Consider the following 12245-nt stretch of genomic DNA (forward strand, 5'->3'; position numbering starts at 1 on the left):
CAGCGCCGCCTGCCTCCGCCGCCGCCGCCATGGCCCGCACCGGGCGCCGCGCCGGGGCCGGGACCGGGGCCGGGGCCGGGCAGGGATGGGGCCGCGCCGGAGGGATGGAGCCGCGGGGGCTGGTAGCGGCGGGGCGCGGCCCGCGGGCACCGAGCGGGGACGGCTGGGGACGGCGCCCCGGGAGGTGGCTGCAGTGGGGGAACCGGTGCCCGGGCCGGTCGCACCGCACCGCTCCGCTCCGCTCCACCCGGCCCAGCCCTGCCGCCAAGGTGACAGCCGTGCGCGCGGGAGGAGCCCCGCACCGGCACAGATACCGGTACCTGCACCAGCACCCTCGCCACTGGCACTCGGACCGGCACCGGTACGGGGAGCAGCGCTCGGGCGCACACAGCAGGCACTGGCACACTGACGCACGTACCGGCACCGGGCTTTAGCACCCGGGGAGGCACACTGACACCACGTGGCGCTGGGTACCGGCACCGGCGGCGGGGCGGTAACGGCGCAGAGCCGCAGCAGCCCGGCCCTCCCCGATTCCGGCACATGCCCAGGCGGACGCAGACACATGCCCGGTATCCCCAGGCACCCGCACACGGTAACCCGCAGGCCCACGCCACTGCGCGCGGCGTGACACAGTCCCATGCACCCAGGTGTGCGCCGCCACGCGCACCGCCGCGGGGTGAACGAGAGGAGGCCGTGGCCGTGCTCAGGGCCCGCACCCCGCCCCGACACCTCCCAACACCGTGCTACCGCCTGCCCAGCACAGAGTGTCATTGCAGGTCACCTGCCCGGTGCCCGGGGTGCCGCGGCGTGCGGGGCTGTTTGGGTGCAGGTCCTCGTGTAAGGTCCCCCCTGCCCGCCGGGGTTCAGGGCACACAGCGGCTGTCTGGGTGCCCGGGTCTGAGCAGCAGCGGCGCCTCGAACAACGCTGGTGGGGCAAACGCCTGGCACTGCACCCGCTGCCCGGGGGTTCCCCGGCGAGAGCAGCCCGGGGCGCTGCCCGGTGGCGAAGCTGCCCCCCGGGGGGCCCGGTGGGGCTGGGCGAGGCAGTGCCACCTGGCTGAACTGCGGGGCTAGGGGCACAGAGTGGCACATGCGTGCAGGAGGTGTTGTGTGTGAGCACGGGTGGAAGGGCACAGGGGTGCCCACGGGTGTCCGTGGCGTGTCGGGACCACGCCGAGGCTGCCGGCCCCGGGCAATGCCGCCTCACTTGCCCGGCTCGGGTGGCACCGGTGACTCGTGCCAGGGGGGCGGAGCTGCCTGTCTCCCACCCCGTCCCCGGCACCGCCGGAACCCCGGGACGGGCCATGTCCCCCCTCGTTCCCACCCCCGCCGGTGCCGGTGCCCGCCGCTGCGCAGCGCCGCGGCACGTGGGGCCACCCCACCCCCGGCCCCGCCCCCAGCCCCGCCCCTGGCGCGCTCCTGTGTCGTCACGGCGGCGCCGGGCGGCGATTGGTGGCGGGTGTGTGCGGCGCGCAGGCGCAGAGTGGCGGGTGCGCGGCGGAGCAGCCATGGACGCGGGCGGCGGCGGCGGGCAGAGCCGGGTGCAGGGGGGCCCCGGGTCGGGCGGCGACGAGAAGCCCACGCCGCCCTGGGGCCGGGACCGCCGGGAGCCGCCCACGGGGCCCGAGAAGGAGCAGGAGCTGGTGAGCGCCACCGCACCGGGGGCCGCAGCTGAGTCACGGCCCGGCCGAGCCCGCGTCACCAGCAGAGCGGGACGTCATCCCACGTCACAGGGGCGGCCGGCACGCCTGTGGCGTCACCGGGGCCCCCTCCGGCGGGGACGCGTGACGTCACCGGCGCGAGGGGGCCCCCTCCGGCGGGTGGCCGTGACGTCTTGGGGGTGCCCGCGTAACGTAGCTGAAGGCGCCCTGCCCTGGGGGCTGTGCGTGCGCGGTGGGGCAGGAGGCTCTGGGATCTGATGTCACTGGAATGGGGTGAGGGGAGCCCTGATGTCATCAGGGTGCGCGTGTGACAATCACAGAATGGCAGGGGTTGGAAGGCACCTCTGAAGATCATCTGGTCCAACCCCCCTGCCAGGGTAGGATCACCCAGGGCAGATTGCACAGGAACGCGTCCAGTCGGGTTTGGAAGGTCTCCAGAGAAAGAGGCTCCACAACCTCTCTGGGCAGCCTGTTCCAGTGCTCCGTCACCCTCGCAGTAAAGAAGTTTTTCCTAATGTTGAGGTGGAACTTCCTGTGCTGCAGTTTGTGCCCATTGCCCCTCATCCTGTCAGCGGGGACTGTGGAGGGGTCTCTTCTTTGCCCAGCACGGGGGTGGCCTTGGTGCTGGGGGTCCCCACTGGCTGGTGGGCGGCTGCCTCTGGGAAGAGGGGCTCCAGTTGCTGGGGAAGCCCCCTGCCCCCTCCCCGTGCCATGCCGCTCTCCGTGGGGATGTTGCCATATGGCACAGGGTAACGGGGGAGGTGCTTCTCCCCCACCCGGGAAGGGGAGGTCTCTTCGGAGCGGTGACCCCAGTAATGTGCCCTGGGGGTGGTGGTGTGTGTGTCACTGTGTCCCAGTCCCCTTGTGGCTTCAAGTGATACCCCCACCTGTCACACTGGGGGTGTCTGTGCTGGATGCCCTTAACTCTGCGTTCTCCTGTGCGTTTCGGCAGTCTGAGGAGGACAAGCAGCTGCAGGATGAGCTGGAGATGCTGGTGGAGCGCCTGGGGGTAAGTCTGTGCCATGCAGGGAGCCCTGGCCAGGACTTGAGTCTATCTGTCCCTCACTTACCGTTGTTCCTTGTGCAGTGGAAATGGGGGGGGTTTCACTTTGAGTGGGGCTCCTCCTTGTCTGCTGCAGTCTGTCCCCCAGCCATGCTGCCTCCCTGACCTGTGCCCAGCGGACCTCTGCCTCCCTCTGCTCAGAGCCACAGCTGTGTTTGGGGAGGACCAGCGGGATGGTGGCACAGGAACCAGCCCCCTGCCTCCTGACAGGCAGCTTCCCTCTGCAGGAGAAGGATACGTCCCTCTACCGCCCAGCCCTGGAGGAGCTGCGGAGGCAGATCCGGTCTTCCACCACCTCCATGACCTCCGTTCCCAAACCTCTCAAGTTCCTACGGCCGCATTACGGCAAGCTGAAGGAGATCTATGAGAACATGTCTCCGGGAGAGAACAAGGTAAAAGCTCTTGGCCCCTCCATCCCACGTGGCTGGGAGGGGATGGTGCTGGGGCAGGTCATCATAGAGCTCTCCTGACCCTGTGGTCTAACATCAGCCTCTGTGACTTGCTCCGGTGGCTTATACGTTGCCTGGGCTGTGCCTTTGCTTGTGGGCACAGAGAGGGTTTTGTGTCCCTGGCTACCCCTGTTTCCCTGTGCCTGGCATGTGTCTGGACTTCCGCACTCTTTCCCCAGCGCTTTGCGGCAGACATCATTTCTGTTCTGGCCATGACCATGAGTGGGGAGCGTGAGTGTCTGAAGTACCGGCTGGTGGGCTCCCAGGAGGAGCTGGCATCTTGGGGGCATGAATACGTCAGGTAAGCCTCGGTGGGAGTAGTACTCGGGGAAGGACAAAGGCTCTGAGGGATTTCCCTGAGCGCTTTGTCTCTGACCTGTCTGGGAGGTGTCCCGACCTGCTGGGATTGTGTTCAGCTGCCCCTGTCACGCCTGCACATGTGTCGCCTCATCCTCTATCCACAGTGATTTGCTAGCTGCCAAGATCTTGCTGCCGCAGCTTCTGTAATCTCTGCTCTTAACCCAATTCCTCCTCTGGGTTTGTCCCCCATAAGCTCTCGCAGGAACATGGACCCCCCCGTAGACAATACGCAGCCCTGGCTAACTAGTGGCAGCTGCTCCCCATTCTTGGGGCTGGGTGAAGCTGGATTCTGTGGCAGTGATGTCCCTTTGTCCCTGCAGGCATCTGGCAGGGGAGGTGGCCAAGGAGTGGCAGGAGATCGATGAGGCTGACAAGGCTCAGAGGGACACACTCCTCACCCTGGTCAAGGAGATCGTCCCCTACAACATGGCCCACAATGCTGAGCACGAGGCCTGTGACCTGCTCATGGAAATTGAGCAGATGGACATGCTGGAGAAGTACATTGACGACAATGCCTACTCCAAAGTGTGCCTCTACCTGACCAGGTGAGGGACCTCAGCAGTCTCAGGCACTGGAGGGAGCCTGGTCCCTGGAGGGCTTGTTGCCTGACGTCATCACCTTCATGCCTGTCTCCTTCTCAAAGTTGCGTAAGCTACGTCCCAGAGCCAGAGAACTCTGCTCTCCTGCGCTGTGCCCTGGGCATCTTCCGCAAGTTCAGCCGCTACCCTGAAGCCCTGCGCCTGGCTCTGATGCTCAATGACGTGGAGCTGGTGGAGGACATCTTCACTTCCTGCAAAGATGTGTAAGCAGAGACTCATTCCCTGCCCTCTGGGGCCTTCGCCCATAGTGGTGGGGCACAGCTCCCTGTCTGTGCAGAGCTGGGTTGGATCCTGCCACCACTGGAGGTGTCTGGGGGTTTGGGCTGAGACTCTTGTCCCTGAAATCAAGATGGGCAGGAGTGGGTCATCTCTGGGCTGCTCTTGTGTGCCTCTGGAGTAGGACAGGCTGGCTTACCATTTAGTGAACCTGTGTTTGTGCTGGGGCTGGTTGGGTTCCGGGCACTTGTGAAACCTCTCCTTTCTGTGCAGCGTTGTCCAGAAGCAGATGGCCTTTATGCTGGGCCGCCACGGGGTCTTCCTGGAGCTGAACGAGGATGTGGAGGAGTACGAGGACCTGACTGAGATCATGTCCAACGTCCAGCTCAACAGCAATTTCCTGGCCTTGGCCAGAGAGGTGAGTGTCCTGGCTGGGAAAAGGGCCCTGGGCTGCCTCCAGCTGTGTCTGCCCTGGCTGCTGGGCTCTGTGGCAAGATCTGGGAAGAGATCCTTTGTCCCTATGACCTTGGCTAGGCACCACCTGGAAAGGTTGCCTTTGTAGGGCAGCTGCCCTGGGCTGTGCTGGCTGGGAGATAATTCCCTTTCTCCATTGTCTCTGCAGCTGGACATCATGGAGCCTAAAGTGCCAGACGATATTTACAAAACCCACCTGGAAAATAACCGTAAGAGCTCATGCTGTGGCATCTGTTGTTCCTCCTGTGAGGAGTTCCTGGGGCTGCAAGGCACCTCTGGGCTGGTGCAGTCAGCTGTTTATCCCAGGGTGGGCAGGCAGCCCACCCAGGTTCTCTGACCTGGTGTGGAGTAGTCCCAGCTGCCTGCTGTGCATTTGGACTCCTTCCTGCTGGTGGTGGGACAGGTCCTCACCCCGTTGTGGCATGGGACAGCTCTGTGGTGGAGGGCTGGCAGGGCTTCTTTAGTTGCTTGGCTCACCCTGACATCGTTCCCCAGGGTTCGGGGGGAGCGGTTCCCAAGTGGACTCAGCCCGCATGAATTTGGCCTCCTCCTTTGTGAACGGCTTTGTGAATGCTGCGTTCGGACAGGACAAGCTGCTGACGGACGATGGCAATAAATGGTTGTACAAGAACAAGGACCATGGTGAGGGAGCCAGCTGGGCAGGGGCTGGAGGTGCCCCTAGGCTTGGGGTTGCTGCCCTGTCCCATTTGGGGGACTGCTGAAAGTGGGGCTGCAGGGCACGGCTGCCACTGGGCTGTCCTGTGTCCCTGGCCACCACCTGCCCCAGGCAGGGTACATCGATTCAGGCTCTTCTCCCCTGGAACTGCAGGGATGCTGAGTGCTGCAGCCTCACTGGGCACGATACTGCTGTGGGATGTGGACGGGGGGCTCACACAGATCGACAAATACCTGTACTCCTCGGAGGATTACATCAAGGTTGGTGGCACAGATCCCAGCACAGGCTCTTCAGCTGCCTGGGGCAGCCAGGCTGTGGGCTGGGCGTGCGGCTGGCTCGGGGAACGGTTAACCTTGCCTTGGTCAGCTGTGTGGCTCAGCTCCTGCCCAGAGAGGGTGCAGATGCCCTGCGTCCCAGGTTTTTGAGCAGCTCGCAGCATGGTGGGAAGCTCTTTGGGACTGCCTGAGGCACGTTTGAGGTCCCCTTGTCACAGAGCTACGAGCTTTGGACTGCTCAGCTGGATCCAGAGTGGCATTGCTCACTTGCTACCAACTTGCCTGTCCTGGGGAGTGGGTGTAACATGTGGGGTGACAGTCACTGGCTGGCAGAGAGCTTTGTGCGTTGGTGGCCGGTGCATGACGGTGCTTCTGCCTTGCAGTCGGGAGCCCTCCTGGCCTGTGGCATCGTCAACTCGGGGGTGAGGAATGAATGTGACCCAGCCCTGGCCCTCCTGTCCGACTATGTCCTTCACAACAGCAACACCATGAGGATCGGAGCTATTTTTGGGTAAGGGTCTAACCCCACCCTCCCCGGGGCCGCACAGAGTGGTGAAGCTCCCTCCTTGCGCTCCCCTCTCATGCTCCCCTGGACTCTCTGCAGGCTGGGGCTGGCATATGCAGGCTCCAACCGTGAGGACGTCCTGACTTTGCTGCTACCTGTGATGGGAGACTCCAAGTCCAGCATGGAGGTAGGGAGTAAGGCAGGGTTCAGCCAGGGGTTCCTGCTTCCCCACCCAGTCCCCAGCAGCTCCTGGGGATACAGGGCCTGTCCCGCAGCTGGGAGCAGGTCTGCGTGTCTCTGCCTGACGTTGTGCTGTGCCAGAAGAGCATGACCCTGTTTGGGGGCCAGCTCGCTATGCACTGTCCCCATGTGCAGCATGTCTCCTTTCCCTCTTCAGGTGGCTGGTGTGACTGCCCTGGCCTGTGGGATGATATCAGTAGGCTCCTGCAACGGGGATGTCACCTCAACCATCCTCCAAACCATCATGGAGAAATCGGAGACGGAGCTGAAGGACACATATGCCCGGTGGCTGCCGCTTGGGCTGGGCTTGAACCACTTGGGTAAGGCTAGGCAGTGCCAGCACTGGGTTGGGGGATGGGGTGGGAGCATCCATCCACTGCTGTCCTCTAACCACCACGCCTTCCTTGGCAGGGAAGGGAGAGGCGATCGAGGCCATCTTGGCAGCGCTGGAGGTGGTGTCGGAGCCGTTCCGCAGCTTTGCCAACACGCTGGTGGACATCTGTGCCTATGCAGGTGAGTTGGGCTGATCAAGGTCGGGGAGGCAGGAGCAGTCCTGGGCCTTCCATCTGCTGATCCTGGCCCTCCGCTCCCCACCCCAGGCTCGGGGAATGTCCTGAAGGTGCAACAGCTTCTGCACATCTGCAGTGAGCACTTTGACTCCAAGGAGAAAGAGGAGGACAAGGACAAAAAGGACAAGAAAGAGAAGGAGAAGAAAGAGAGCTCAGCTGACATGGGGGCTCACCAGGTGAGGAAATGTGGGCTGTGACCTGTGTCCCAGGTGCAGAAGCTGGCTTTGGGGTGGTCCCTAAGCCACTTACAGGATCAGAACTGGGGGAAAACTGCCCACAGCAGCATCTTCTGCTCTCTCTGTGTCCCTGGGCTCAGGGTGGGCACAGAGGCTGTGAGGACTTGGGTTTTAGGCTGGGTTCTCCCTGCAGGGTGTAGCAGTGTTGGGGATCGCACTCATTGCCATGGGCGAGGAGATCGGTGCTGAGATGGCCCTGCGCACATTTGGCCACCTGGTGAGTGACACTGGGCGTACAGCACAGAGCTGGGATGGGACCGAGGAATAGAGACTGGATCTTGCCTCACATCTCTGTAGACCTCGCTGCCCTTAAGTGGGGTCTAACACCTACCTCCCCTCTGTGCAGCTGCGGTACGGGGAGCCCACCCTCCGCCGTGCCGTGCCCCTGGCCCTCGCACTTATCTCGGTCTCCAACCCCCGGCTCAACATCCTTGACACCCTCAGCAAGTTCTCCCACGATGCTGACCCTGAGGTCTCCTACAACTCCATCTTTGCCATGGGCATGGTGGGCAGCGGTAAGCCTGGGGAACAGACTGGTTTGGGGCTCATGTAGGGGGGAAGGTGGGGAGACCTGAGCCATGTACTTTGCTCTCTGCCTGCACCCCCTCTTGCCCAGGTACCAACAATGCCCGTCTGGCAGCAATGCTGCGGCAGCTTGCCCAGTACCACGCCAAGGACCCCAACAACCTCTTCATGGTGCGGTTGGCCCAGGTGATGATCCTGCGCTCGCTACTTGTGGGGCAGGTTGGGGTCCCTGCCCTCGGTGTGGGAGGGCAGTGGTGTTCCAGGGGTGTCACTGTTTTGCTGGGCAGGGCTGGGGGTCCCAGGCACCACTCTCTCATGTGCTTTCTCTGCCACACTAGGGTCTGACCCACCTGGGAAAGGGGACGCTCACCCTGTGCCCATACCACAGCGATCGCCAGCTCATGAGCCAGGTGGCCGTGGCTGGGCTGCTCACTGTCCTTGTGTCCTTCCTCGACGTGCGCAACAGTGAGTACTGTGGGCTCGTCCCCCCCAGCACCGGTCTGTCCCATGAGGTGGGCAGCGCTCAACCTCCTTACCTCTGCCTCCCCTCCAGTTATCCTGGGCAAGTCCCACTACGTTCTCTACGGGCTCGTTGCTGCCATGCAGCCCCGCATGCTCGTCACCTTCGATGAGGAGCTGCGACCTCTGCCCGTGTCGGTTCGGGTAGGACAGGTAAGGGGCAGCTGGGGCTGGTGATGGGGCGTTCCTGCATCCTGGCATGCCCCTGGCATTTACCTCGCTCTCCTCTTGCAGGCTGTGGACGTGGTGGGCCAGGCGGGCAAGCCTAAAACCATCACCGGCTTCCAGACTCACACGACGCCAGTGCTGCTGGCACACGGAGAGCGGGCAGAGCTGGCCACGGAGGAGCATGTGCCCGTGACACCCATCCTCGAGGGATTTGTTATCCTGCGCAAAAACCCCAACTACGATGTTTGAGCTGAGGGTGGGCTGGGGGGGGGGGGTAGGGGGGTTGGGATGGGAGGGGAAAAGCCTAGTTTGGTTTTGTTTGTTTTTGTTACTAAGAGTCAAGGAAATAAACTGGGTAGAGACTCAGGTGCGGCCATACCTTCCTGGTGCTGTGGTTCTCCTTGAGGGTACCAGCTGCTCCTTGGGGCCTGGGTACAGTGCAGACCCCTGAGAAGCAGGGGGTGAACACAGAGCCGTGGGGTGTCATGGCTGGCTCCTGCTTCTCCCCACCCTCTGTGGCTGTGGCAGGGTGTACCCCAGCGTGGCCTGACCCTGGCTGGGACTGCTCTCCTGGGGGGGCCAGGGGGTGACTCCCCAGCTGCAGCTGCCCCGGGGCTGCGCAGGGTTCTGCTGATGTTCTGTGCTGCGCCGTGGTCGGCACAGGGTGCTGGATGGAGACCGGGGCCTGGGAGCTTGGGATGGGTGGGGGGTGCTGAGTCCCAAGGGGCATGGGATGGGCGCAGGATAGGGGCAAGGTACCGTGGGGTGCAGGGTGGGGGCCATGTCCCCTGAGGGTGTGAGGTGCTGGTGTGTCCTGGGTAGGGTGCAGCTCCTGGGCGCTGGAGGGGTGCGAGTCCCGGGTGAATGCAGATGCCAACGGGTACAGGTCCTGGGTGGGTGCTGGTCGCGGTGGGGGGGTGCCAGTGCCGGTGGGCACGTGTCCCGGGTGGTGCTGCGTGGGTGCCGCTGCTGGATGGATCCTGGGTGGGTGCAGGTCGGAGCGGTGACGGTCCGGGATGGATGCAGGGCTCGGGTGGGGCCGGGTCCCGCGTGGGTGTCCGTCCTGGATGGGTGCCGGTGCCGGAGGGTTCCGGGTGCGGCGCCGCGCCACGTGCTGCCGCACGGGGAGTGCGGGGGCAGGCCGGAGCGGTGGGCGTGGCCCTCTGGGAGGCGTGGCGGGGGAGGGGCGTGCCTCGCACCACCCCTCCGCCGGGTCAAGAGACGACACCTCTCGCCCCACCCCGCCACGTGACAGCGGCAGTAGGGGTGCGGCGCCGGTGTCACGTGACGCGGGCGGTGCCCAGAGCGGCTTCAGGCGCGGCGGCCGGTGCCCCGCCCCGCTCGCCCCTCCCGCCCCTCCCCCGCAGCGGTGCCCGGCCACGCCCCTGCGCGCGGCGCGGCTCCGGAAATGGTCGTGCTGCGCTGCGCTGCGGCTGCGTCGGGCCGCGCGCGCTGAAGGAGACTGAAGGTAACGGGCGGGGGCGGGGCGGGCACGCGCCGCGGGGGGGCGGGTGGGGGGGAGGGGGTTACCGGTACCGGGCCGCGCGCCGCCGGGCCGGGCCTCGCGCCGCCGGGCCCCGCCGCACCGCCGCCGCCACCACGTGGGCGCCGCCCCGCCGCCGGCCCCCTGCCCTGCCCCGTCCTGCTCTGCTCCCTGCCCAGCCCAGCCTGGCCTCGCCGCCCCGGTGGTCCCGCGCGGCGCCGCTCTGCGCCCACGTGCCGGCCGGTGCGTTCCGCCGCCGCGCACGTGCTCCCGCCGCCGCGCCTGCCTAGGCCCGCCGCTGTCCGCCGCCGCACGTGGTGCGTGTCCCGCCGCCTCCGCCCTGCCGCGCCCGCCCGTGCCGCTGCCGGTGCCGGCGGGGCCGCGGGCCATGGCGGCGGCCGGCAGTGACACGTGTCCTTGGCAGAGGCCGCCGCCGCCGCGGGGGGGAGCGGGGCCGCCGGATGCCGCCCCGGGCCCTGCGCCGCCACCCCGGCCCCCCCGCGGCCTCCCTCCGCTTCCCCCCCTCTCTCGCCGCCAAGATGGTGCCGGCGTCTCGGGCCTTGCCCGCCGCCCCGGGCCAGAGCCGGTAGCGCCCGCCGGCCGGGCCGCTGCCTCAGGCCTGGCAGTGAGGCCAGCCTCGGGCCTGGCGGGGCCGACTGCTCCCGGGCTGGCGCCGCGGCCTGCCCTGGCCCCGCCACGGGACACCCCCACTCCCCCCGCCCCGCCGCCGCGGAACCCTGCCTGCTGCCCGCCGGTCCCCCACTCGGCCGGGACCTGGCGGCATCGGGCAGGGACCTCCGGCCGCGGGCCCAGCGCAGGCCGCGGGCCCGGCCTCTCCCGGCGCGGGGGAGGCAGCGGCCGCGGCGGCTCTTCCCGGTGCAAAACCCCTGGCGGTTCCCCCTCCCCGCTGGGCCGGGACCTGCCTCAGGCCGGGCACCGCCGGGTCGGCCGGGCAGGGGTGCAGTGGGGCCCGGGGCTGATCTCTCTCTCCCCCCTCCCCCCTCTCTCCCAAGTCAGTCGGATGAACGGTCGCTGCAGGCCCGCTCAGCCGGCCCAGGTTTTTCCTGCGGGGGGGTGAGTATCCTGCTCGCTCCCGGTTGTGCTGGCAGTGGGGGGCCGGGTAGGCTGAGGCTGCCCCTGGGTGTCCTCATCCTCTGTGTAACACCCCCACCCTTCTTTTTTGGGGGTGACTGGTGCCAGGGCTGAGCTAAGATGGCCCAGGCCACCGTGGCCTGGGGCTGGGCATGGCCGGTGTGCTAGGCTGCCCGTGCCAGGCCCTCGGTTCCTTGGTGAGTCGGGGGCTCGGGGGGAGCACTAGGGGGGTGCAGCCCAGCCCCTGTCACCTCCTGATACCCCGGCAGGACCCATCTCTGCTAGGCTGTGGCTGGGGGGACCTCTGTGATGGGATGGTACCCCCCACCATGACTGGGACAGCCCTGGAGGGTCGGGGCACCCTGTGGCCCGGGGGTGCTGGTCTGGCCTGGTGTCGGTGGGACGCGTGGGGCCGGGGGCCAGCGGTGCTGATGCAGCCGGGCGTCAGGTTACAGGAGACACGATGGCTGCTCCCTTGACTACCCTGGCCTGCAGCGCGTTTGCAGGGTGCCATGGGATGTAGGGGACACCCAGCAAGGCATGGGGTGGGGGGCACCACCTCTTCTTCCTGCCTCAGTGGCCTTTGCACTGGGGCGGGGAGAGCAGCACTGGGCTGCCAAGTCCCTCCTGGGACAGCTGGGAGGGTGCCTGGGCGGTGGCAGGGGCTGTGGGCTCCCCCGGGCAGGAGCGTCAGTGGCGCAGGGGGACGCGGGAGCTGCTCCCTGCCCTCCCCGGTAGGTGTTTGCGGCATATGCCGGGGACCCGGCGCCAGCGGCAGGAACAGGTTTGGCTGGCCAGGGGAAGCGCTTAGTAGGTCAGCCAGGGTGGAGCTGGGCACGGCTGACGCCGGGGTGCCGCCGGCCCACCCAGCCCCCTGGAGCTGGTGGTGGCCTGGGTGCTGGCAGCAGGTCATGGGCACCAGTGCTTGCTTGCGTGGGGTGCCTGGCCAAGCTCTGTGGGGTCACATCAGGGCGGATCAGTCCTGTTGGTGGGCATGGCTGGGTTTGAGGTGTAACAGGGGGCCTTTGTTCCACAGGGCAGGGGGACCTGCCTGGGCTGGCTGGGTGGCCTGGTGGTACCCACCCTCTCCCCGTGCCCCAGTGGAGCAGGAGAGAGAGGCTGGGGATCTGTGCCC

General features: G+C 66.4%; 1 protein-coding gene across 1 annotated transcript; it reads left to right on the forward strand.

Annotated features, from left to right (window-relative positions):
- Nucleotides 1-1508: 1508 nt before the first annotated feature.
- PSMD2 (proteasome 26S subunit ubiquitin receptor, non-ATPase 2) lies at nucleotides 1509-8784 on the forward strand (the record flags this gene model as incomplete). Its single annotated transcript, XM_082003608.1, has 21 exons — nucleotides 1509-1643; nucleotides 2614-2670; nucleotides 2952-3116; nucleotides 3353-3474; nucleotides 3854-4078; nucleotides 4177-4335; nucleotides 4622-4766; nucleotides 4971-5031; nucleotides 5318-5464; nucleotides 5652-5758; nucleotides 6157-6284; nucleotides 6378-6465; nucleotides 6676-6838; nucleotides 6930-7031; nucleotides 7118-7263; nucleotides 7457-7540; nucleotides 7670-7838; nucleotides 7940-8034; nucleotides 8187-8313; nucleotides 8402-8520; nucleotides 8602-8784. 21 exons carry the CDS (start codon nucleotides 1509-1511, stop codon nucleotides 8782-8784), a joined length of 2727 nt encoding a protein of 908 aa, XP_081859734.1.
- Between the last annotated feature and the right edge of the window lie 3461 nt (nucleotides 8785-12245).

The sequence above is a fragment of the Phaethon aethereus genome (assembly GCF_964289735.1).
Source record: "Phaethon aethereus genome assembly, chromosome: 9".
Lineage (NCBI taxonomy): Eukaryota > Metazoa > Chordata > Aves > Phaethontiformes > Phaethontidae > Phaethon > Phaethon aethereus.